Below are 27,613 nucleotides of genomic sequence, written 5' to 3'. Positions count from 1 at the left end.
CTGGTCATAAAGTTGACCTGCCTGACATGTGATCAGATGACTATGGACGAGCACAATCATTTATGACATATAGGATGCTTTACATGGCTGTTGTCGCAACTTTGAAAGATTGTAAAATGTCTGGTTTTAAGTCAAGGACTACCTGTATTTTGCAAATTACAATAAAAAAGATGGCCCCTTTATGGCATCTTTATGACTTGTGGACTTCAACTCTCAGAGCGTGGCTGGCTCAGGAATTCTGGATGTTGAAGTCCAGAGGTAAATGGGCCATAATTGTCCACCTGCTTTAGCCTCTTTACTTCCCCCAAATGTCGAAAGTGCCTGTGAGATGAAACACTAGAGACTATAAACAGAGAATAGTATGCCTTCCATTTTCACTATATTAGGATATGGAGTCATTAAGTAAAACAATATGAAGAGAGACTTAGGACCAATAAAAGTAATTTTTCTTTATTTTTAAACTGCAGAATTTAATACTGTCAGATATAGATGTAGCTATCAATTTACACAGTAAAACAAGATTGGATTTATGTAGGATTAGGCTTCTGTGAGAGCCAGTTTAGTGTAGTGGTTAAAATATCAAGCTATGAGTACTAGCCCTGCCTTGGGCATGAAGCCAGCTGGGTGACTTTGAACCAGTCACTTTCAGCCCCAGGAAGGAGAGAATGACAAACCACCTCTGCAAAACCTCACCAAGAAAACTGTAGGGACTTGTCTGAACAGTTTCCAAGAAAATGTAATTTGCAATAGATCATAGTTATAGATTGTAGCTTATTTATTTATTTTATATTATTATTATATTCATTCGTTCATTCAGTTAATTTCTATAGCCACCCATCTCAAACAAATGACTTTGGGTATTAAGGCACTAGGCTAGAAACTGGGAGTTCATAAGCTCTAGTCCTGCCTCAGCCATGAAAGCCAACTCTGTAACCTTGGGCCAGGTCACACTCTTTCAACCCAACTCACTTCACAGGACTGTTGTGGCGAAAATAGGAGGAAGAAGGTTATGTATGATGTTTGTTGCCTTGTGTTATTTGTATAAATAATAAAGATGGGATATAAATAAAATAAAATCAAGTACAAACATTACACATACACACACACAATCAGCTGAGAAAATAGTCAAGGAAGACTTACTTAATCATGTAATCCCATTATCCAGTTTGTGCTTTAGTTTCAGTTTACCAGGAACGTAAAATGATGCTAGTTAGCATTCAGCAAAACATGGCCAACATCTGCTTTTGCAAATTTCTTTTGCCTGTTTAGCCAGGCAAAAAAACTCTGTTTAATTTTGAAATGCTATGACTGGACCCTTATTTTTTTTTTTGCCAGACACCAACAGAAAATTGCATCAGTTAGCTTCTGATAGGACCAATAATTGTGTAAAGATATGAACCTGAAAGGGTACATGAATTTATTATTTCTCAGATGCTCTGACATGGTAATGATATATATATATAAACTTACATTAACTAAAATATTTATTAAATTTCAAGTAGATGAATTAACTATATTTCACTTTATATTATAAACTTTATAGTATAAAACAGATAAGAGTGGCAGTAGAGGAAGAAAGAAACCTCTCTTCAGGGAGACACTAGTCATCTTTAATCATGGAACCATTTTTTTCTTTGCCAACTGACAGAACTAGCAAATAAAGAAGCGACAGCCCTTACCTTTTGACTTACTTTAAAGAAATCTATGCGCTACTTCAGGGGTAGGTAACCTTGGCTTTTTTGTGACTTGTGGACTTCAATTCCCAGAATTCTTGTTTTCCTACCCCTGTGCTAGTTAAATCATAGCTGACCTCAATATCAAACTCTAAGTAGAATTGGAGAACTCTAGCCATCAAAAACTTTGCAGTTCACTTGCAGTAACAGCACATTTATTATTAAAAATACATTAAACATTTACCATATATTATACTAATCAGTCTTTCCATTACACCAATAAAGAGCAAGTTTACAAATACAGACCAAACACATATATCCATTCCAAAACTCTATATTCAGATCCACCTTTCTATTCCAGCGATTCTCAACCTGTGGGTTGGGACCCCATTTGAGGTCGAACAACCATTTCACAGGGGTCGCCAAACAACGCAGTCCGCCATTTTTTCCCCCTTTCCTTAGCTGTGCTACCCCCTTTTATTCTATTGGCTTTTGAAAGCCAATACAATAGACTCTCTTGAATAGAGTCTAATTCTATTGGCTTTCAAAAGCCAATAGGAATTGTCCAGGCTGTCTCTGCCCTGCTGAGCCCACCAAAAGTCCCATTCTGCAAACGGTGCTGCAGGTTGTCTGCAGCGAAGGCAAGCTGTCTGGAAGTTTCCACCCCTCCCTGCTGAGCAACTACTAAAAATGTAAGTAAAAGAGGGCCAGGGGTGGGAGGCCGGCGGGCGCAGGGAGGGTTGCTGGCGTGTGTGGGACCCGGCGGGTGCCTTACCTCTCTTGGGCTGGGCCAGCTGGTGGCCCAGCCGATGGTCGGCCTGCTCCATCTCTGCCACTTGCCAGCTATGCCTCGGCTGGCACAGGGGGTGGCACCACACATATGCGGCGGTCCCAGGGAGGGAAAGTCCTCAACTTACGACCGGTTGGGTAGTCCTCAATTTACGACCAGTTGGGCAGTCCTTGATTTACGACCGGTTGGGGGTCGTGGCATTAAAAAGGTTGAGAACCACTGTTCTATTCCAAAAGAATAGTTTTTTTTCTTTTTTTGCTTTATCCCATGCTTTGTATAACTGTATTTTAACAAATCCCAAATTTTTAGTATTAACTCAAAAATCTATTCATATGTTTAAGTTGCACTTTTTCCAAAATCATGATAACTGCTTTATGGATATTAAAGCAAAATGAGACAATAGTGAGAGAAGGCTTATTTGTTAAATTTATATGGCTGCTTATCTCACATAGTGACTCTTTTCATTATTCTATATAGTACATCTAGCTTCAAAATGTAAATAGCCAATCTTTTTAAAAGATTGTCTGAGATTCCACAATTAAAAATAATTGTACCTTAAAAATCAAAGAAATATATGTAATATATTTAACTTTTGATTTGTTAATATAAGCATTCCAAGTCTATTCCAAAGTCTTTCAATTAACTAATAATATTCTTCAACTATCTATTAACCACTATCTGTGGTTTTGGATAATCAGTATTAATTATCATTAATTCTAATAGCATTATCTTGTGAATAATGGTATTTTTTTGTCATTTAATTATTTAATAGTATCAGATGTTGACTGACTCCAAACAACTCTGGGCAGTTCAAAATATCAGATCAAAATAAAAATACAACACAGATAAACAAAATGGCATCCAGCCACTCAAAGTATGACATATACAATGAATTATACAACAAAGGAGGCACTTCTACTCTAAGCCAAGATCTGGGAAAACATGCAGGTCTTCATGGTCTTCCAGAATGCCATCAGGGCAGAAACCAGATGGTTCCTGTTCTGGAAAGTAGGTGCCACAGTAGAGAAAATGCATCTCTCAGGTCCAGATAAACAGCATTATTTAATTGAAGGGAGCATGCCAATTTTGTTAACTTGTACTGACCAGGTAAATACCATGGAAAATAGGCAGTAACGTATCAAGTAACCTGGTCCTATGCCATGTAGGGCTTTATAACTGACAACTAGTACCTTGAATTGTACCGGTGAGCAGGCTGGCAACTAATGCAGGGGTATATCATAGTCAGACTAAGGCATGCCCATCAGTGCTCACACCAGTGCGTTCTGGATCTGTTAAAACTTCTGGGGCTTTGAAGGAAGCTTCCTATTAAGCACAAATGCATTGCAATATGTAAGCTCATAGGTGACCACATATAAGTGGCTGTTTGAATGGCCTCTTTGAGCAGGAGCTCAAAGAACACCTTTGAATACACATCACTTCAAAATGGGGAAGTGCAACCCCATCTAGGACTAAAGATGGAAAATCCCTGGCTCTGGGATCCTTAATATTCATAGCCACATGGTCTTGGTAAGATGAAATGAAGTCAGTTTCTCCTCATCCATCCAAGACCTCAAAAGTTATCAGTTGGTTGGCTCAGGACTGAAAGACATAATTGAGCATCATAAGCGTATTGATACTATGTTTCGCCAAAAATAAGACTGGGTCTTATATTAATTTTTGCTTCAAAAGATGCATCAAGGCTTATTTTCAGGTGATGTCTTATTTTTTCATCTACTAGTACAACACTTGTGAAACCAGGGTGGACAATAATCAATGACTTTTTAAAAAAAAATCAAAAACATTGGATTTTTTATTTAAGTCGGATTTTTTTTTATTTTTATCAAATTTATTTTAATTAAATGCTTTTGGAGTAAAAATCTATCTAAATATAGTTTTCTATTTAAGATACATTAATAACTAATGAAGCTTAGTTATGTAGCATAAAAATTGGTTCCAATACTGCTGTTTTACTAACCCGACAGCTTATTATTCTAAATAGGAAACTTTCATTTTGTTTGCAAATAATAATATTAAAGATTCTAACTACCAGAAAGAATGAGTCCTTACATTTAAAGAGCACCTATCATTTCAGATCCATCATGGCAACACCTGTTAGCGGGCATCCACTCAACTGCTGCCCGCCACGTCCCTCACCTTGTTGTGTCACTGCCGCATCACCAGTCATCCCATTAAAGTGAATGGGACTGTTGATGAGTCAACAGCAGGTTAGAGGAGGAGCTGCTGTGGGACAGAGATGACAGATGCTCTTTAAAAATTATGATTTAAATTGAGTTGATTTAAATCAAGCACACAAGACCTGCAGCTGGGAACACCCGCCCCCTGCACGCGAACTGGAGGCGGCAAGCATTTAGGGGCCAATGGTGTCTGGCAGCAGCCATAGCTCACTGGCTCCTTGGCTGGCACTCTGAGATTGTGAAGCCCCCGCAGCACAGGTGAGTCCGAGTGCTGCAATTGCCAGGCTGGCCCTCTAAGCAGCAGGCAGAGGTAGAGGCATGAGATGCATGCAATCTGGTCCATCAGATGTGCTGAGCAGCTTCCGGCCCATCGTCTTTGTTCACCTTCAGCTGCAACTGGTGCCTTGCCGCAGCCCGTACAGTTGGCCCTCGCTGTCCAACCTCATCCTCCAGTTCCACCGCACACACGGGATGAGCCTCCCACCCACCGCTTCACTCACAATGGCCCCAGCGAATGGAAAGGTAGGGAGCCCCCATCTCCAAGAGGTAGCCGGGACTCCCTGCTCCCCCCGCCTGATCAATGGACATCTGGCCGACGATCTTAACTGGTGCTTATTTTGGGGGTAGGGCTTATATTACAAGCATCCTGAAAAATCATGCTAGGTCAGGGCTTATTTTCTGGTTGGATCTTATTTTCGGGAAAACACAGTACCAGACCCTGAATTAGCAAGTAACCTCAACCAGTAATTCTATACAGACATTAAATAGGAACAACCTCTCTTCCCCCAACCATTAAGACTGAATGGAATTGCCTACCAAGAAAGAAATGATTTGGATTAATGGAATAAAGCATGGCTAAACAATATGTCAACATATGTGTTCAAATACGGACAGTATGAACTACTTGGTCCAACTAGTTGTGCAAAGAAACTGAAAACAAATTGTTCCTAGAGGAAACTGATTATAATCCTTAAAACTTGAAAAGTATGTGAAAGAGATTTCCCGCAAGGTGTATTAGTTTGCTCAAAGCACTGGAAACCTTGCATTGCTGCTTTAAAGACCATCTCATTTGTATACATTTGCATGTGTAGATAACATTTCCACTGGAACTAACAGAAAAGGAGATTGTAATAATGTTAATAGCTTGCATTTTATATTTCAAATTCCTTACTCATGGCTGCTTATTCTAAGAAAAATAACCCTCGGTATTATTTTCAAATATGAAAAATTAGATTCAGTAATGGTAAGAAAATGAAGGAATGATTTCAAATGAGCACTTGAGTACATGGATTTGATATTTTATTCAATTACATGCTTAAAATATAATTATAATTACACTAGCACAAAATAACCAATAATACATTAATAGATGAGAAACAAGTAATATAAATTAGCATTTATTTTCATATATATGTTATTTTGATAAGAGCATTGTGCCTAATACTGCAATAAAACAAGATCTCCTTAATCAGCTCAAGTTGTGGTGACTTCAAAGATACACCCATTTTTTTTTTTTTTTTTTTTTTTTTTGGCAACCAATGAAAGTAGTTTGCCACTGCCTTTCTCAGGGATGTTTTTTCAATCTCCTAATTAAGTTCGCAGCCTGGGGAATTTCTGGTGATTTTTCTCATCCCATTATTCACTAGGCTTAGTTTTTAGGATATATAATGGTAAAAAGTGCCATTTATTTATTATACTTTGCGATCGGAGTTTAAGGAAACACACATAGCACTTCCATCTTTTCAGGAGTCCCCCCCCCACCATCACTTTTATGTTAACATGAAAGAGACTTGCTGGTCCAAAGCACCAACTTCCATGGCTGAGATTAAATTTGAATCTGGGTCTCTCGTGGTAGTCCAATACCTTAAATCCTATGCTACTACTACTCAACTGAGTGCAGTTTTGTATCTTGTTCACCATATCCATTTTCTGGTGAAACATATAAATAACAAAGTTATCTGTCTCCTTGACTAACGATATAGCACGAGCTGTCTATATTTTGTGTTCAATTTCATTATCTTGAATTTCAGAGAACGCACTTCCACGAAAAAAGATAATATGGGAAACATTAATATCTATACTAAAAATGGATTTAAAAACTGTGAATTCATAGTTGATCGCCTTCGAAACACAAACTCCTCCCCTTTCCCATTTTTTCCTTTCAACCAATTTATTTTCATTGACGGAAACCAGCTGCCTCGGTGCTTATTGGTGATTCCACCGCTCTAAGTTCGGCCCCAACCTCCCAATGCAGAGAGCCCTATTGGCGAACACCACCGTCGCTCAGAGTTCGGCCCCGCCCCTCCCCCAACGCGGGGGAAGGCAAATTGGGAGGCGAAAGGCTTCCCATGTGTTAAGCGAGCAAACAAAATGGCGGTGCTGGCAGAAGGCCAATTGCAGAAGCTCCGCCATTTGTCCCCCACCCCGCCTTGATGTTTCTTCACCCCGACACCTTCTTTCCTCACACTCGGCAGCGGGCGCCTCAAACATGCAGGCGGCTGCTCTAAGCGACCGGAGGGGGGGGGAAACGCCGCAAAGATGGCGACGGGCTGCCCTGTATGCAAAATACCCGCCGCCCCCTCCCCTCCGCCCTCCCGGTGGCAAAGGTAAAAGGGTCGGGTTCAAGCCACTGCCTCCGCCCGCTCAGACTCCATCTTCCTTCTTCGCTCGCGGTTAGACCGGCTCGTAGCGCGCAGCCCACGGCAAAGAAAGAGCTGCGCCCAAAGATGCCCGGCCAGGTTCTTTTTTTTATCCCCGGACATACGCGGCCCATCAAACGCTCCGCCATGCGGCACTGCTACCCGCTCGCCTCAGCTGCCGGGCCGGAAAGAAAACCTCAACGCCTGCAAGCATAATAAGGGAGGGTGAAGGCGGTCTTTTACCTCAGGATTTGGGGCGAAGCTAGCTTGGTTGTGGCTTCCTCGTAACGGCTCGCTGGGCCTGGTTCATGAAGCCCCCCCCCGCCGCCACCGCCTTCCGCCAAGGAGGGGGAGCGGAAGGCGGAGATAGCGGCACCGAAGGGGTTAGTGAGCCTTGCGCGTAGACCGGGGGGGGGGGCAGGAAGAGTGTTGGTCGGTGGGGGGGGAGGGAGAAAGCTGGTGCCTTTTGGCGAAAGGTCACAGTTCGTGACCCCTCCAGGCACTATTCTCTCCGCTGTTGCCGCCTGGGAGCGTTTGCCTGCTTCCTCTTCCCAGCATTATTCCTGTCGCGGCCCACTCCATCTCTCTCTCCCCCCCCCCTCCGCTTAATAAGGCGGGGCTGGACCAGGGCAGAGGAGGGGTTACCTGAGACGGTTTCGAGCTCTTCTGCGGCGGTAGTTCTGTCAGCTTCCACAGTCCCCGAAGAAGGTGGAGCGGTTCGTCTCGGGGGTGGCCAGCGCGCACGATAGTTCGAGATAGGAAAGTAGCAGGGCTAGGAGAAGATCTACGCGTATCGGGGGGGGGGAAGCAGCCTTATAGAAAGAATCAGTTCTGTGCGAAGGAGTCACGTTCGCTTTAATTGAAGTGAGAAAGTCTAAATTGAGAGGTGGGGGGCGAGAATCAGCGGCGTCACGCCTTTGATCCCTTTGCCTCTTGATTTTACATGCTTTGCACCATGAGAAAAAGCAAGCGGTGCTATCCGGGTAACCGGAGCTCGCTCTTTTAATTTCTACATGGGTGGTGTATTGTTATTTCCACTAAGGGCGACGATTTGCACTCCGCTTGCAGCCTATTAAGTTTTTAAAAGGAGGCAATCTGAGTCCAATCTTGTGCCCTTGAAGTAAGGGGCATCCGTGCTGCGACGCACTTTTGGGGGGAGAGGGTGATACAAAAAAATATATGAGCTGACATTGTGCCTCTGAAATTAGCTCTCGTTCTTCTGTACTGCATCTAATCTATACGGACTCACGGACTCAGTTTATAACACCTTGCCTAATAAAATATCCAGGAAATATTGTTATGTTCAGCTACTGTTATCAGATCAGTGTGAGGTACTATGGCCAAATTCTGCTATGCTGTATGTAAAATTAGGCAAATTTTAACTGCCCTCTGTTAATCCACCACCAATTGCAATGTATTATTCTGTCTTTATTTTTTTACTATTGTTTTAATGCTTTTATTTGCTGCCCACTGTTAATCCACAATTGCAATATATTATTCTGTGTGTCTTATTTTTGTTTCTTAGTATTATTATTATTATTTAATGCTTTTATTTGCTGCTCTGTGACCGTAATAAAGATTGATTGAGGTAAGAGGCACAGCCAAGAGTAGGCGTCTCCTACTTACTGGCCAATTTGCTATTTCCCTCCTCCCTATGCTCAAATCCTTCCCCTGAAGAAACGGGCGGGGCAGGATCTGCATCCTCTCCTGTTGAGAAAGAATTATGCCATTTTCTTACTTTCAGTGAAGAACATAGATTTAGATGAAATTATGACTACATTCTGTTCTGTTACTGTTCACAAGTAACTATTTCACTCTGAGCTATTGCATTAAACCAGAGGTAGGCAACCTTGGCTCTTTTATGACGCATGGACTTCAACTCCCAGAATTCCTGAGCCAGCCATGCTGAGGGAAAAGGGAGATGGGAGTTAAAGTCCATGAGTCATAAAAGCCAAGGTTGCCTACCCTGCACTAAACTTTCAAAAGAGCTTAAGTAGCTTACTCTTTCTGGAGCAGTGATAGAAAATGAATTACAAGAATAGATGGAATTTTAACTAGTGATGGAAAGAATTTTAACTCCTCGTGGAATTGGAATTATTGGAGCCATAGGAGGCACTGGTGTTGTCTCTGCTGTCTGAGGCTGCTAGTGTAGAATGCCAGTCCTGAGTTGATCAACTATTCTTACTGTTGAATTATTTAATGAATTAAATGCCCCAAGGCATTTAGGCACAATTTGATTTTGAATAGAGCATGCTCAAAGTAAATGAAATAGAAGCGTGCTGTTCTGATTATGGTCCAAGACATTATTTAACTAATTAATACATGTGCTTTTTCTTAGCAGAAAATTGGAGATATGATCAATTCATTGTCGATTATATATATTTTTTACCTTAATGCATGGTTATTTTTTCTGCATGTTAACTTTTACATACATTTTTTATGTTACTGGTTCTACATCCATGGGTTTAATAAAGGTAGATACTCTTTTTCTTAAATAAATTAATGATTTTGAGTGTTTTTTAAAATCACATAGCCATAGGTTTTGTGAGGAAAATTGAATAGGAACATAAAGTTTTTAGTGCAGAATGAACAAATCAATATTTCTCAACTGAAGAAAATTGTATGTCTTGTGTTTATATATTTAGAGGCAAAAAGACTAATGGGGGGGGGAAACATTAAAATTGCTATTTTACTTAAGTGACCTTTAAAGTTGCAAGGAAAATTTTCAGAAAATGTTTTACAGAAGGCAACTTTTCAAGACACGTATACAGATTGCTGTGTCTAGGTTATGCCCAGAAAATAAAGAAATTGTTGATAATAGCTAATCCCAAATGACTGTTAAAAAAAAAAGAAAGCTGACATTTTTTTCCAGACTTACTGATCAGTTAGCTGAGAAATTAAAGAAATTTCTCATTTATTAGCTGTTGATGAAAACACTGACACAGCACATTTATTCATTTTGATAAGAGGAATCAATACAAAGTTTAAAATTACCAAGGGACTTGTTAGAATGTGCTCCATAATGAGTTACACAACTAGAAAAGCAATTTGTAATATCATAAAATGTTTACCTGCCCTTTAGATCTGTGCCACTCCTGACTTGAAGCAGCCCAGTTTGGAGGGGAGGCTGTTGTGTGAGTAGGTTCTGGTAGTGGTCAATTTTTCTTTTGAGCAAGTAAGATTCCTTTGCATCTTAAGGAGGCTTTGGTTTGCTCCCTGATCAAGAAGTCATCACTGACCTCACTATACTAGACAATTTTCATCCAATATCTAACCTCTCCTTTCAGGGAAGGTGTTGAGAAAATGGTTGAATGGTTGAGCGGCCAGTACAACATGGCACTATGTAAAGCAATGGGTTCTTTGCTGGAGATCTTCAAACGGAGGTCAGTTATTTGTTGAGCGGATGGAAGGGGATGCCCACATCATTACACAAGGTGCTGTAAAGGTCTGATATCTCTAAAACAGTTGCTGACTCCTGACTTGAGTCTTGAGTCTGCATCTTGGCCAGCAATCTGTGTCTCTGACTGGTTTTGAATCTTGTATCAAAAGATTGTTGAATTCTGGGAGATCACTAGGCTGAGTTGTGTGTTGGGTGTGTGTGTGTGTAAGAACAGAGAGATTGTTTGTGTCCCAGGCTTGGGAGTTAAATTAAGCCAGTTTGAGAACAGCTGTAGTTTCCTGCCTGATTAAGCTTAGCCTCTTCCTATTAACAGGCTGTGGGAATAACCTCAGAAGCAGGAAAGGCTGTTGGTTGTCTAAACATGATTCCCCATCTACTTTGAAAAACCACATTGAAGTGTTTTTCTGGAAAATAACTCATCAGTCACTTCTGCATACTGTGAACATAACCTGTGAGCCATTGATATAGAATAGAAAAATATTAACAAACTTCTATGGACTTGGTCTGTTATTTTATTTTTCATGTTTCTTAAAACAAAAATTAATACATTTTTACAACAATTTGAGTAGTAGTTTTTTTCTGTAGACTTAATACAACAGTTAATGCCAGCACCAAAAAGTCATAAGAATTGTTCTGTACTGTATATTTGGTTTTCAGTCTTGCTTACAGTGCTGTCTGAAAACACTGAGTACAATAGATTGCAGCTTTCGTTACTGAGTGGGTTACATTTGGTATTTAAAAATTGCTTTTGTCAGTGCATTTTTATTTATTATTGCAGTCTTCCATATTATAAGTACTGTAAGGTAACAAGGTCAAATTCATAACCTCTCACCCAAGTGAATCTTAACATTTTATTTTCATATTTCTATACTGCCATCATGAACTGAAAAAAAACCTGATGTTGAAATAATGAAATGGTAGAACTTTATATTCCCCCCCCCCCCAGGGCCAATTACTGTCTTGAATTGAAACAAATAATTGAACAATTCATTTGAAAAACAAAATGTAAACCTTTATACAAAGAGGAAACAAACTATTCCAGTTCAAAGTTTAATTAGCAGTTCAGGTCATGGTCCTGAATATAAATACTAGAGATACTTAACAAGTGTATTTTACTGTACATCTGAAATTTTCAAAGACTAAAAAAATAAATGGAAATCTGTTTCATTGAAAGGTATTAAATCTTGTATTTTGAGAGTGGTGTTTCTAAGCTCCTTATCATCGTCATCAGAAACAAAAATCTCACAAGCTTCATCATGGCAAGCATAATTGTATCAGTGTTGCAATAATATTGGTTATGCTGTTTGATCAGCACAATACTGAAATCTCTATCCTAAACACTTTTTGGTAGCAAAATGTTTCTGCAACAGATCATACATCACATTAGTATTGGTCTTTAAGCATTTGGTGGTTTGGGGATGGTTTGGGAGGTGTATTGATACAGTGAACTAATCTTCTGCCATGAATTCAAGATGTTGCGTTCTTTGGAAGGCTCACATGAGTGTTTCAGACTATCTGTGCATGTGTGGTGCATACATCACCCGTTGGTTTTGTTTGCAGTCTCAGTGAAACAGTTATTTGTGGATGTACTGCCACCTGAGGACAGCCTTGGAAATAACTTTGCAGATTTTCAAGAAGACATGTCTGCTTTGCTTTACAGTAATGTTTCAAGGAGGGGGGGGGGTTGCTTACGTTTGTCATACTTTGCAAGGCAAATTTTCAAATGCTTTGCACAACTCCATTATATTTAAAACCTGGCCTTTAGGCTATGAATATAAGATTTAAATACAGCAAAACTTTAAAGACCTTGATTACTTGTACTCCCTGGAACATAATATGTCTTGTGTCATAGAATATCATAACCTTGTTAATGAATTAACTAACTCATGTTCTGGTTTGTGAGATACACTGGATTGGAAACTAACTATCTGAATTAGTTTAGCCAAGCAAAAGCAAATCAAGGCTAACAATAATTCAGCATTTTGTACAAATGCAGCTGTTAAGACTTTAACTGACCTGGTAAAACATGTTGTATAAAAGCAGTCATGAGGTGCTATGGCTATTGCCAAACACCATCCATGTACTTTATCAGAGGAAGTAGTTATAGCAACAACTATAGTATGCTTGCATTTGATCAGCTGGCTAAATACAATGGAATCTGAACTATAATTTTTGAGCTGATAATAATATAACAGCATTAACAATATTGGTTGGTCCAACTGAATGACATCCTATAATTGTTGAAAATAAGATTTAGACAAGGCTTTCCAGAGCTTTTCTAGTTTACTGAATAAATATAATTAAATGTTCTTCCTTTCTGAAGTTAAATGCTGATGCCTGTTTTGAGTTTAGAATTATATTTTAGGAATAAGATTTATAAATAAGATCTGCTCCTCTCAGCTATTAAAATAATATAATTTAGATCAATCAATTTTAAACAAACTGTAAAGGCTTATAATAAATTAATGTTTTAATATCCTTTGGAGTAGAAATTGGTACAGTTTTCATAAGAACTGGATTGGAACTTGGAACGGATTAAGAGTCCTAATGAACAAAGCTAAGCTGTTAGCACTGTTTATGAGAAATACTATACAATTACCATAGGTGGTCTATAACCACTAAAATGCCAGCTTGGAATGGATTTTCCCATACTTTCTATGGTAGAAATTATATATATCCTTTCATTCTAGCATTTTTAACTGCATGCCAATATAAACCTTTTTTAAGAAAGAAGAAAGGAAGCAAAATTTTAATGTAAAAAAACCTCAGTTTTATGACTGGCACAAATCAAATTGTTATCTTAAAATAAAACAGAGTTATGAGTAAACAACTCTTTTAGAAGAAATGCATATGTTGTTTAACTTCTTGAAAATATGATGCAACTGTTAGATGAGAGCCCAGTTTAGTGATGAACCTGCAAAGATAAAAAGGGTCCATAAATATTCCCTTTATTTTGTTTCCATCAGCAAGGAGATAGGTTTAAGGATGGAAAATTATAGGCTTCTTTTTCATATGTTTAGCCAGATTTCGATTATATGTATTGTTCTTTCCAATATATGGGTAATCTTGCAAATAGAAATGCATTAATTCAGAATCCACTTGGATGATGCTATAATATAGATGCTTCCTCCATAGCTTCAATCCATCTGAAAAAAAAAAAGAATCAAAATTTTATTTTCAAGGAAGCCAGTAGAAAATGTCTTTAACAAATGTTGATTTTGAGAATTGTTGAACTCTATTTTTCATCTAGTGCATTATAGTGGGAAAGCCAGCTATCTTTCTTGTTGGTTAACTAGAATTATAGAAAATAATAAAAAAGATCTATATGCTGCAGTAAGTATATGGAGAGATACATATATAAGTTTAATGTTACACTTTTAAAAATATGTTTATCATGTAAGAAATTGCATTGACCTCTCCCCCATTTAGGATTCTGCATTTTGCATATCCAATGTATTCAGTTAGTTATTATAAATTATATCATAAATGTGAAAAATGAGAGTATTGAGCATTTTCCAAGAAAAAAATCATTTATTTACACAATTTCTGTGCCCATTCCTATATGAACACAAGCAAATATTCCTGTCTGTAGCTTTCCTGTCTGGCTATCTCCATTCCAAATGTGGGAAAGACCTATTGAATTCATTTCCTAATTAAGATCCATTGGATTGAGTTGTATGCACTGAAGGTATTAAATTCCAAGAGTGCATGAATGAGTTAATGTCTACCAGATTATTGTATGGTGTTCACACATCTTTTCAAGCAGAGCATTATTAAGAGTATTTCTAAGATTACAAAAATGTGATGAGCATTGACCACAAATAAAAGAAATGCATTTATACACACAAAGCTACCTTGTCTAATATTTGATCAACTGAAACCATCCCCAGCATTTTGCCACAGCCAAGTTGTTAAAGCTTATTGATACTTTGTGTTAAAGCTGGCATTGCCAAAAGTTTACACAAAAGCAGTAATTTCTGTTTAGTAGCATTGAAAACGCTTGCAAGAGAAATGAGAAGCACTGCAGGCGTTTTTCACTGGTTAGTATGTTATCACAGGCAGATCAACACCTAGTACCTCTGTGCTGAATTATTATCCTCTGCTCGGAAGCTATAAAACAGAGTTTGCTTGTGGTAAAGATGGAAAACTGCATCCATATTTCGATCTTCCTTTTCTGGGACAATTGTGAAACCCAGCAAAGGCAAACTCTCAGTGGCGACTTTGTCCTGAAATCAGTGCAGAAGGGGAAATGGGCTTTAGAGGAAGAGAGAGGATTTACACACAGAGAGGAACGCTCTCGGAAAATAGAGAAACTCTCCTTTGTTTATCCGGATTTGAATGATTGCTAGTAAAATTTAAATAAAGTTATGTTTCAAATAATACCACGGGGATTTTCCATCGGATGATGCTTGAGAAATAAATGGCGGGCTTTAGTATTTTCCAGATTTGGAAAATATAATAGCTGAGCTTCTAGCAACCACATCAGCACATACATTTGGGTTTCTTGGGAATGGTACCCAAGTGATTTGCCATTGCTTTTGCTCAGAATTTTGTTCTGAATTCTCAGTCTCAATGTCACAGACATGGGATATTTTTGGTGGACTCGCACCAAGAACTAAACTGATCCAATTCTACTTACTTTTTACAAGACCAACCAAGACTGGTAACTGCTATAATCTGCTGCAACGAGTAAAGACTCCTTCGATGGACACGTTCATGTAGTTTTCGTGGCAATTATACCGAAACAATTTATTCCAGTATGTTTTTGTGACTTTCCTGCCTTGCCTAAATTCTAAGATTTTCAGTCACTAAGCAGCTCTGCCTAGTTTGACTTTTTCAAAACTAACCAACCTCATTGGTATTAAAAGTATACATGTCAATCCTGTGTATGTTGTAAATTCTGAGTAGCTTGGAAACACTCCCCTCCCCCCCAAACCAAAACTTACTTCATTTGCTGTGTATGTGTAGAGCACTTTTCCTTTGATAACAAACCACAACTTTTTCCAGTGCCTTTTCCCTCTCTTGCATCTGCTGAGATACCCATTGATAGAAGAGCCTTCTCCTGAAGCTGCCACCTACATGAATGAATGAAGGAGAATCAAAACTCTTGTAACACTAAATACTTGGGAATTGAAGAGATCTAAATGATAAGGAATCCTCCTCACGTTCATACACTGTATATTGAAGATTTATATGTTTCCTAGAGAAGCATTCATACTGGTTGCAATGACATAAAACAAACAAACACTTTTATTTTTGGGAGCATATAGATGTGTAGGTTATTAGGCATTTTATTAAAATGACAAAACAACAGTCTTGGTATTTATTTTGTTACTATGGTTTTATGTTTATTTAAATTGGGACTTTTTTTTCCACAAAACAAACCAGGATGATGATTTTGGAAGCATATCATTGTATCAGAACAACACATATAATGAATATATATCCTAATGGAATATGTAAGCCATATTTGGTGTAGTGGGTAAAGGCATCAGGTTACAAACTGGGATAGCATGAATTCTAGTTCTGTCTTAGGCACAAAGTCAACTGGGTGATTTGAGACCAATTACTCTCAACCCTAGGAAGAATGAAGTAGCAAATCACTTCTGAAAAGTATTGCCTAGAAAACTGGTCCGAGTCATCCAGTTGGTTTCTGCACCTAAAGCAAGACTAAATCTTGGGGGTTCCCCATGTCCAGCAGTATAGACCTAATTATTTGACAGTGTCTGTAACAATAAATAGATATTTCTACGGAAAACATTGGTATATCATTGTGAAAAGGGGGACCTATATCTTACAGTTATTTTGACACTAGGGACTTCTGAATAAAAAAAATATGATTAGTATCAGCCTATGCTATAATTTTGATCACTTTGCATAATCCATTGCATTTGAAACCTTGAGACTGACATTTATTTGGATAACTACATAGTGCCCTCTTGTGGTGTCAGAGAAGGATTGCTACAGATCACAACACTGATGGCAAAGTAAGTCATTAAGGAAATGACTAAATGAATTATTGCACATAATGATAAGAATTTGTTTTAATTTGACTTTTAACATGTAAAGAAAGCTTTTATTATTATTTTAAGTGATATCTTCAAGGGGAAATATGATTTTGGGTGATCTCTCCCTTCTCCCTTTCCTTGAGAAGAAAGAGAGAGATACCCAACAGAAAACCAGAGTTGAAAGAGACCTTGGAGATCTTTTAGTCCAACTCGCAGCTCAGGCAGGAGACCCGATACCATTCCAGGCAAGAGGCTGTCCAGTCTCTTCTCAAAAGCCTCCAATGATGGAGCACCCACAACTTCTGAAGCAAGCAGTTCCACTGGTTAATTGTTCTCCTTAGTTCCTGATTGTTTCTCTCCTTGATTAGTTTCCATCCATTGTTTTTTGTCTTGCCTCCGGGTGCTTTGGAGAATAGGTTTATCCCCTCTTTTTTGTGGCAGCCCTTTAGATATTGGAACACTGGCATCATGTCTCCTGGTCCTTCTTTTCACTAGACTAGATTTTAGATCTAAAATTCTTTCTTTGCAGAAGAATTCCCTAATAACGGAGAGTATTTGTAGCTTAGAGTTGACATGAGGGGTCTTTGGTGCTCTCTGAACTTGCTTGTTTTCTTGCAGACTTCATTACAAAACTAGGTAACATCATCAGTGCTGGTCACTGAAGAAGGGTTACCCCCACACCTTCCCCCCAAAAAAGAGATAATGGTGCACCAAGCTGTCCAAATGCACGTTATTTATTTATTTATTTATTTATTTATTTATTTATGAGACTTATATACCGCTTTAAGTGCAAGCACTCTCTAAGTGGTGTACACCAGTAAGCAATGTATATATATATTTACATTGCCCCCAACAATCTGGGTCCTCATTTTACCTACCACGGAAGGATGGAAGGCTGAGTCGACCTTGAGCCGGTGAGATTTGAACCGCTGACCTGCTGAACACAGTCAGCTAAAGTGGCCTGCAGTACTGCACTCTAACTGCTGCGCCACCTCGGCTATGTGATCATTCATAATTAGTATGAATGATCACATAGCAAATAATGTCCTGTCTGCAATTTCATTTCATTGTGGGGTGTTTTTTTTTTTGCAGGCATCTTAATCTTACCTCTAAAAGAGCTGAAGGAATTTTCTTTTGTCTTTTGAAGGAAGAGTAGTGGATATTGTGGAACACAGAAGAGAAGGCACTGCCTGAAAACCTGGATGAACTTGTAGGGAAGCTTATGCTTATCGGCCGCTCTGCAATAGTAGAAATGGGAAAGGTTTATTTGATATGCAGTATGACTTCGGGCTGTAAGCACCTTATTGCAGGCAACGTGTCATCTCGACACGTTTGGATCCTTAAATTTTATCCATTGGTTCTGATCAAGTTAAAACCAAGCTGCAAGAAAAGAAATCTCCCTCTAATCAAAGCTATTTTCATACAGTTTGCTTCTGAGATAAATTCTGAATAGTGTGGATTTCATTAACTTCACATTTAACAATACAAATGGGTTATATAGATATAATCCTCCGGAAGTTGGGCTATATCTAATTGTGTCCCACCATCATAGAATAAAAGGTACTACCCTTCAAACCAGATCCCAAATATGAATGAGCTCCACAAGGTTCGTGTTGAAAACGTTGGATACTAACAAGAATATTAGTTTCTGTTCTAAGGGAGGGGAAACTCCTGACAGAAACAGAATAACAGAATTGGAAGGGACCTTGGGGGTTTTCTAGTCCAACCCCTTTCTCAAGCAGGAGACCCTATATCATTTGAGACAAATGGTTGTCCAATCTCTTCTTAAAAACCTCCAGGGTTGCAGCACCCACAAATCGCAAAAGTTATCTTTGCCTCTTTGTGCCAACAGAGACCCCAATGTTTCCAATGGGCAAAAAGGATTCACCTCTGCTTTTCAGTTCTGTATAGCAGCCATCACAAACTTTTGCTAGTCGGTCTTTGAGGTACTTCAGAGGATACTTGTTTCTTGAACAATTTCGGCATATAATCTACATGAACACAAGATACAATACACACTGTCTAAGTTAAGTCACAAAAGTATGAATCAAAGTTGGAAGTGACTTAAGATCATTCAGTTCTAATGTCATGCAACACACACATGCACAAATACATGTACATAAATGTTAATTATTCTATGAAATTTGCCCTTCAATTAAGATCAGCTCCCTGGATAAGAGGATAGAACCTGTTCACCTTAATATTTAATTCATTTTAATATATCTTTAACATTACAGTAAAATGCAGTTGTTACATTTATTGCTCGTTATAATGAAACTGCTTTGCATTAATCTAAAATGGATGATTGTATAATACCACTAATGTTAGAGCAAGGATCAGCCATTACAGACCTCTTTCAAGTGTTGAAGAATGATTGATATCCGAACATGTCAAACATTGCACATAAAAATGAAGCAAGGAGCTGTAATTCCAAACGAGAAATAACAGTCACATCTGTCACAGAATAGACAGATGGACAGAACTATGATAATTTTATTTTATGAAGTGACTAAGACAGGATCAATTCTATATGACATTCTTAAAGTAATCACACTATTTATATAAAATTTATTATTTAAATTTATACTGTAAGGCTGCCCAACTCAACACTGATTCTGGCTGATGTACAAATTAAAAACAGACTCGGTATCTAAAAACAAAACAAAAAGTAACTATAATGGGAGAAAAAATATACCCTAATTTAAGGAGACACTGAATGCCAAACTGGCATCCTATCAGTCAATCAATCAGAATAGAGCTGGAAGGGATCTTGGAGGTCTTCTAGTCCAACCCCATGCTCAAGCAGGAGACCCTATACCATTTCAGACAAGTGACTGTCCAGTCTCTTCTTAAAAACATCCAGTGATTAGATTAAATTAAATTAAATCAAATCTCTAATCAAATTAAATCAGTTTATTACAGCCCCAAAGCCAGACACAATAAGATGCTTAATAGTAAAATTGCTAAATACTTCTCTATAAAACAGAAAAACAGTAAGCATAACAGGATGTAAAAATAATTAAGAAGATGTAAAATAAAACAAAATAAAATAGTGTTATAAGAAGTTCCAAACTTAATGGTTGTACAAATGGTAGCACAAATATGGGTAGCTTGGGAAGATATTTTTGAGACCTTGTCCAGTATAAGTTACATTAAGTAGAAATTCAATTTCCTACTGGAAATTTCTTCAACATTTTATAAATGAAGGTCTGTTTGGAGTATAGCGCAGTAGCATATGGCTTAGTCTTTCTAGAGAGTCATCATCACACGCTGGAAAGACATAGGAATACCGAAAGGACTGATGAAGGCAATGCATCCAGCCTGAACACCTTGTGAAATTTCAGAATTGTAATGGATGGTAAATACCGTAGGAGGTTAGAGTGAATCCTTTTAGCAGAATATAGTATATATTTGAGTATAATGCCTTGCTTAAATTTCTTTGGAGATTTATATTCCAAATTCATTAACTGAGGTCAATTCTAGCATTCTTAATACATAACGAGGGCAGACTTTCCAGAGTTCACTCAATGAATTTTATCTAGAGCTTTTTAAAACTGTGACGATTTAAACCCCTATCTAATTACCAACTGGCCAAACTGTATTTTGTAGAGCAGCTGCTTACAGAAGACAAACCTTTTACTACAGACTATTTTAAAAACGAGTTTCCCTTCCTGGTAATAAATTGATGGGAATTGTATGTATTATAATAAAGAGATATTGACCAGAAGTTTCTTTGCTGCCAAGGATCCAATTATAGTGAGATACTTACCTTCCCGCATGCATGGCAATGATGACGCCTCAGCGTGAGTTTAAAGTCACAACCGCAGCTCATACACATCATGACGTGAGACACAGGTACCAAAGTTGGTGGCCTCTCACCCAAAGACATTCCCAGCCTTTCCCTAAGCTGAAAATAAAATACAATGGCTTATTTTTAGCCTTATAATGATGTAGAAGGGACACCTCATCTGAATCACTTCAATAGATATTTGTAAGGACTTTAGTGCTGGCCTCCACGTTCAACTGAAATGTCACAATCAGAAAGATACTTTCTGTAAAATACAATAAGATGTTTCTTTAAGATAGGCAAGTTCAAGTTTGTGGCCTACAGATAGATAGATAGATAGATAGATAGATAGATAGATAGATAGATAGATAGATAGATAGATAGATAGATAGACAGATACACACACACACACACACACACACACACACACACACACACACACACACAACCTTTACACTCTCCTGAACATTCCCAGCATCCACTGAATGCCTTTGGAGTGGCAGGGATAACTATTTGTGCTTATAAAAACTTTTGGGGAAAAAGTTAAAGTGTGAAATAGTTACCTAAAGCTGTTTCCCCCGCTTCCCCCATCTTCCCAAAAACAAATCAATTTTCTTTTTGGTTTCATATCACCATAATGTCCCTAGCCACATGTTTTGTGGCCCTGGGAAAAAAACATTAAAAATGGAACCCTTTTATTTAAATGAATACCTGCACAGAAATAATGAAAGGGTTGTTTTGGTCACAAAATATAGACAGTGCCATCTGGAATAGCTATTTTGCTGATATTTTCCACCTCCCTTTTATAGAGATTTTGGGATAAATTAAGATGCAATTCCTAGAGCCTTAGGGGCAAATATGTACACTCCTATTTTGGATTTTTTTCTGCCAGTACTATTAAAAGGGTAGGTATGTTAGATGAAACAAACATATTTTGTCCAATGGTTCCTCCCTCTAAAAACATGAAGTGAGAAGCAACCCAATATATGAACATCTTTTTAGAATATAGTGATATGGATGAATCTTCTGTCTTCCAGCATATTCATATTTCCAGCTTGTTCTGCAAAATATTCTATAATTTTCTAAATAAATTCCCTTTCAGTTCAGAACAGAAAGCACCAGTATCTTCCACTCCCTCAAGAACTTAACTTGATGAGTTTTTTTAAATGAAGCCTTTTATATAGCAGAATCCCAATTAAAGATAGCCTTATTAAATAGAATCCCAATTAAAGATAGCCTTGTTATTAGTCAGATAATAACAAATAATAATAACAAAAGTAAAATATAAAACAAATGAATTAAAATAGTAACATTCCAGCAGCAACCTCTGTCAGCTGAATAAGGAAAACTTACATAGTAATGCAATAGCTTTTGGCCTTCAGCCTTGCTAAAAAAAAAGCAAACTTGAAAATAATCTAAACAAGACTTCTTTTCCTAAACCTAAAGGAAATATAGGTCACAGAATTGTGGGCGGCCGGGGGGGGAATAATCTCTTACTTCAACACTGTTGTGAAAACCACCTCCGCTGTGAGCCCCATAGTCTTCCGGGATGCTTCTGCTGATGCAGCTGTACCACTCATCCCTTTCGGAGCATGAGCTGCCAAGAGAAAAGAAGGGATCAGCTTGATCCAAGCTACAACCTGTTATTATTTAAAGACTGCATTTTCTTTACAGGCGTGCCAGCCTTGTCCCTGTTTCTAAAGCAACAGAGAACTCTGAAATGTTCACTTCCCAGAAGTTGACAAGTAGAGAATGAGGAATGCCCTTACATTCATCACAATTTGTTAATATGCGCTTTTCAATAATACAAAAGGATTAGAAAAGTGGAAAATATAGGCGCACATTTTTGCCAACTGATCATTAGAGGTCACTGTTTACTATGAGAACAAGCAGAGGCCTCAGCTAGTGTTGTGTTCTGATTTTATCTTTCTTTGTTGAAATTTCAACTCAATTTAACTCTGTTGTTTAGTGGGCACCATATGAATACTTGCCACATTCACGTCTATTGTCAAGAGACTCAGCAGTAGGTTGTGTTAAGTTTAATTCATTTAAAAAGTAGGGTGGGAATAAATTCAGATTCCTGAAGAATCTGAAAATTCAGGAAATTCTGAAGATTCCTTAAAGCATGCAGAAGGCCTTGTGTCATATCTCAATCCAAATTTCCTCCCTTAAGGAACTGAGACCTAATTTGGGCATTGCTTCTCAGGGAGTGTGAAGTTTTATCTCCCTGATTTTTATGACCCAAAGTAGATATATCCTCCATTTTGCAAACTGTACACTTGAGGGGCAAAGGCAAGGCAATGTGGGAATTGAAGCCAACCCCTGCTTGTTCCTTCCCTGATATGGCCCTCTTTCATTGTAGTGCCATTGCATCCTTGTAGAGCTGGAAAGCAGATTTGCTGCTAATGCTAAGCTTTTCTTTTGCTTTTAACTTGAGTTTTTTTCCCTGCCATAAAAAGAAACATGGGAAGAGAAAGATGGAGACAGGAGGGATGGTCCTGGCTGAATGCCCATTTTTGCACTTCCTCGTGGTTTATCTAGAGAGAACAATGGTTTGCATGCCTGGAATTCACAGCAGTGAATTCTCACAGTGAGAATTATCACAGGCATGTGGAGGATGTTTCTGAGGGGCTGAAGAATGTTCAGACCATAATGATAGTAGCTCTGTCAAAGTGCATGAAGGCGTAAGATGTTCATGTGGGGAGAAACACAGGCTGATCAATGACACTTGGCTGAGAGTAAATCTTTTTCCCCTTGAATAAGCACTTATCTGTGAAAACATCAGCTGCTATAAAACTCAATAATCCTACTAGCAAAAATAAAGGCCTGAAAAGATATTGAACATTACTTCTTGTCTCTTATTTGTTTTCCACAAACATTCTTTCTTTGCTCCACAATCTCTGTTTGCATGGTGACTTCTACATGTAATATCCCAGATATCTGTGGGGCTAGCTTTTATTGATAGTTCAAAAACAAAAATGATATGGAAAAGTTTTTTGGCTCATCTAATACTCTAAGTCAGAGGTCCCCAACCTTTTGGGCACCAGGGACCCATTCCCTGGGGAGAGGTTTCTCCGCGGACCAGAGGGGATGTGGTTTTGTGTGCTGCCTGCATCCCGCAGATGGGGCTTTGCTTGTTTGTGCAGAGCGGTTGCTGGCATCCCGCGGCCCGGTACTGGTCCATGGACTGGGGGTTGGGGACCCCTGCTCTAGCTGTTAGAGTGCACCTTGCCTTCTGCATTGTAGTAAGGTTAGCAAAGTTTCCTTAGAAAAAATTATTGGCAGCCTGTAGATCCAAATTAGCTTGAACTTACAGGTATCAAATGTGTGTCAAGATGCAAAATACATGACTTTCATAATATTTGCATCAGCTGTTAGGGCAGAGCTATATAAGGGTGGGATTTGCATCATAATGTGCATGGCATCCTTTTAACCTAATCTTGGTCTCTTGCAGATGCCTATGCTGGAACTTTATATACAGAAACTAAGGAAATATTTTAGAATAACTTAGCTACAAATACATTTTCAAATTTATACTTTATGTCTGTTGCCATTATGATGAAATAAGCAAAGGATAAAGGGGATGATTAAAAAATGGAAATATAGATTTTAAAAAGTCATTCTGCAAACAAGTTACTGGTACTATCAGCTCAGTGTCTCTATGCAAAAGCTACTAACTCTCATCTCCTGTAACTTACTTCTGAAGTTTGTGGGAATGCTTAGAAGATAGGTCTATGGAGTTTAGAAGATATGGGACATGAAGTAGGAGCTATTAAACCAAGGATGCACATGATGGCCCTCAAAACACTTGTAGCCATCCACACTCCTTTTGAATATTTCAAAATCCCCTGGAAGCCAACATTTTTGGTCCTTGCAGACACATTTAAGGCTCTATTTTACATTTCCATAACTGGCAAACTCAGAAAATAGAAGCAGAACTTGTGAGATTCTAGCATAGGATGTTTAACCTTATTTTGGGCTCTTGATTGGGGCTTTACTGTGGAAATTACAACTGAATCTCTCTCTCTCTCTCTCTCTCTCTCTCTCTCTCTCTCTCTCTCTCTCTCTCTGAGAGAGAGAGAGAGAGAGAGACTGATCACTGTATGTGATCATTGTATGACTGATAACTGTGTAATAACTGGAAAAACAAAACCAAATTTCTGCTCCAGAGCAGGACAGAGAAGGGGAAATTAACCTAGCCTTGAAACCAGAACAGAAAGGAATCTGTTACGCATTCCAGTGTCATAGTAGGCTTCCATAGCACCCTGAAGTTACCTAAGTGATTAAAGTTATCTTATCACAGCAATACTATTTGATTGTGACTAAGAATACTAAGAATACTAAGCCAGATGCCCTTTGACTACTACGTTGATTACTATTAGAAATAGTAATTACAGGGCTATCTAACACTGTTATTCAGTGTTTTTAGGTAGCATTCTTCCACTCTTTAGTCTATGTCTTTCAAAAAACTTAATTATAACATTTACATCTTTCAAATTTTTGTTTTTCAAGTATTTTCTAGGAATTATGCATTGTATATATACACATCAGCATGCAAATGTTTTCCACAATACATTTGGGGGCATATTTTCTGCTGGAACATGTTTTTATATGCAACTTCCCTTAATATATTACTGCTTTTGCAAATTATTTTCCAGATTGTAATATACTTATATATACCTCCCCCTAAGATAACTAATTTTGTATTTATGTACATATCCACACCATGCTTTTCCTCTTTTGGGAATAAGTAATGTGACACAAAATACAGAGTTAGAAATAGCAAGCTAACACATTAAAAGCAAAAAAAGAAAGAAAAAAGAAAGAATAATTAAATATAGTTTATATATACACTTTTTCTTATATAACTTTACATATCTCCGTCCTTGCAAACAATTTTTCCTTCCATCTCATACATACACCAGTTTATACATTGCCTTTTGTTCTTTCAGGTTCTCACTTCTCTCTTTTGAAATTCTCATCAACCATGATTTATTCTTCCTCTTCCTTTCAATCCCTCTTCTTTCAGCTCCATTCATCCTTTCTCTAATATCATATCACCTCAACATACTGCTGAAGGGTGCAAGATTAGAGCAAGCTATCAGGCATGCAGATAGACCAAAGTTTAGGAAAGTGAATTTAATTTCAGTACAGGTGATCCTTGATTTACAACAGTTCATTTAGTGACCATCTGAAGTTACAACAGCAGTGAAAAAGTGACTTATGACCATTTTTTAAATGGGGCAAAACTCACGTGTGTGTGTATGTGTGTGTGTGAAGATCGAACTGCTATAATGCCTGCTAGCTTCTAACACTAATCAAATTGCCATAGAAAAGGGGGGAGGGATAGAAAGTGCAGGGAGGAAACAGAATTCCAAGAAGCTGTTCACGGACCGTGAGAACCTGCAAGAATGCCAAGGTCACTAATACAGGTGCTCGATGGAGAAGTGGACTGTTCCCATAACAAAAAGAAGTATTACTATTGGACAATGTGAAAACCCAGTGGGTGGGGGCAAGAGAATCTATTGTTTAATTAAGCAAGTTTTTGTGCAGGAAAACCAGAGCTGGTTTTGCTTCTTCAGTTCCAAGATTGGAAGATAAACTTCCAATAAAGTTTTTCTTTTATGGCATTCATTTGCCTTGAAGATTCCTTCTTTTGGGTTTGCTAGTTGGACAGTTGACAGTGTGTTTGTGTGTGTGTGTGTGTGTGTGTGTTTGTGTGTGTGTGTGTGTGTGTGTGTGTGTGTGAGAGAGAGAGAGAGAGAGAGAGAGAGAGAGAGAGAAAGAGAGAGGGGGGGAGTGCAACTGATCACTGTATGTGATCATTGTATGATTGATAACTGTGTAATAACTGGAAAAACAAAACCAAATTTCTGCTCCAGAGCAGGACAGAGCAGGGAAAACTGATCATTGTGTGAATATGATCATTGTGTGCTTGAAACTGTGTAATACACACAGCACACAGCACACACACACACATACACACCGAGAGAGTTTCAGTTATAATTTCTGCAGTACAGCCTCAAATCAAGAGCCGAACATAAGGTTAAATAACCTAAGCTAGAATCGCACAAGATCTGCTTCTATTTGCTGAGTTCTCCCCTTCTTTGGAATTCAGGGAGTTATGGAAATGTAAAATGGATGCCTTAAATGTATCTGCAAGGACCAAATGTCTCACTTAGCAAGAGAAATTTTGGGTTTAATTGTGGTCATATGTTGAGGACTACCTGCTTAGATACAACTGGGGCTGTTTTGTTTCATGCTTTTACTGATATTACTGTCCAGATTAAGTAAAATAAAGCAAGTGGTTAGAAAATAAAAGCCTAGGCATCAAACCATTCTTCAGATGGAAGAGGCAAAGAACAGATTCAGTAACACAGCAAGATTTTCTTTGTCATCCACCACATTCCTTTCCTGATTTTGATAATGGTTAATTCATTAAGATGGTTTATTTTAAACAGGGACCCCATTATGTTGTCAGTAAAGTTTTTAATCTTCCTTCTGTCATATAAGTGCTATAAAAATGCATTTAAGCCCACTGAGCAGAATTTGCTAATTATTTCGTTTCATTAGCCCTCCAATCACCTCAGGGATACAATCTGACAAGTGAACTTATAAGCAGAGAAGCAGGCAAAGCATGACAGGAAAAAAAGTTACAAAAGATGAAGAAGCAGGCCATATGTCTATTAGAAATAGATTTCCTACTCTTCCTTTTATGTCTAAGTATTTCTGAAGTGCTTTTGGTACCTGAGGAGCATAGAGATTGCTGTATCTTTGGACTCTTCATTTAAAATAGATGCTTATTTTATGGTCAGACACTTGATTGTTATCCAATGGAATTCCATGGGCATTGCTGGAGTTTAAATATAGCAAGACATTAATAAGATCTTGGGGAAGAGATGTGTTGCCCCACAAATTCAATAAAAACAAATGACTGACTAATGGTATAACATAGCCTACCTTGCAGATAGGATTAGGGAATTTTCAGCATATTCAATCTTCAGAACATTCTGAGCCTTTTTTGTTGCTGGACGGCTAACCTAGAAAGAAATGGCATTTGTTTGAAAGAAGGAAGTGTCTTAATTTATTTCTCAAATATGCAAGAGCATTTACATTTTTTT

The 27,613-nt window shown here is 38.2% G+C and overlaps 2 protein-coding genes across 9 annotated transcripts in view; both read right to left on the bottom strand.

The window, feature by feature from the left end:
• The window catches only part of NR2C2 (nuclear receptor subfamily 2 group C member 2), a 59,159-nt gene extending 48,120 nt beyond the window's left edge, over positions 1 to 11,039 (bottom strand). For 3 of the 4 annotated variants that reach the window (XM_039364544.1, XM_039364542.1, XM_039364545.1), the window contains exon 1: positions 7,541 to 11,039. The gene's annotated coding sequence lies outside the window, so the exon portion shown is untranslated. The remainder of the gene's footprint in view (positions 1 to 7,540) is intronic. The other variant, XM_039364543.1, reaches the window with a different exon arrangement.
• A 579-nt stretch (positions 11,040 to 11,618) lies between these two features.
• The window catches only part of FGD5 (FYVE, RhoGEF and PH domain containing 5), a 166,470-nt gene continuing 150,475 nt past the window's right edge, over positions 11,619 to 27,613 (bottom strand). For all 5 annotated transcript variants that reach the window (XM_039364535.1, XM_039364536.1, XM_039364532.1 and 2 more), the window contains exons 14-21: positions 27,453 to 27,532; positions 21,990 to 22,089; positions 20,475 to 20,612; positions 18,594 to 18,696; positions 17,813 to 17,943; positions 15,644 to 15,772; positions 14,775 to 14,923; positions 11,619 to 13,843 (exon numbers count right to left, since the gene is read on the bottom strand). In XM_039364535.1, the coding sequence (XP_039220469.1) occupies positions 13,807 to 13,843; positions 14,775 to 14,923; positions 15,644 to 15,772; positions 17,813 to 17,943; positions 18,594 to 18,696; positions 20,475 to 20,612; positions 21,990 to 22,089; positions 27,453 to 27,532 (867 nt within the window). In that variant the 3' untranslated portion in view covers positions 11,619 to 13,806. The remainder of the gene's footprint in view (positions 13,844 to 14,774; positions 14,924 to 15,643; positions 15,773 to 17,812; positions 17,944 to 18,593; positions 18,697 to 20,474; positions 20,613 to 21,989; positions 22,090 to 27,452; positions 27,533 to 27,613) is intronic.

Source organism: Crotalus tigris, unplaced genomic scaffold (assembly GCF_016545835.1).
Source record: "Crotalus tigris isolate CLP2741 ecotype Arizona unplaced genomic scaffold, ASM1654583v1 scf7180000019794.865796, whole genome shotgun sequence".
Classification (NCBI taxonomy): domain Eukaryota; kingdom Metazoa; phylum Chordata; class Lepidosauria; order Squamata; family Viperidae; genus Crotalus; species Crotalus tigris.
The sequence above is the reverse complement of the archived record's forward strand: the minus strand, read 5'-3'. Positions and strand labels throughout refer to the sequence as shown.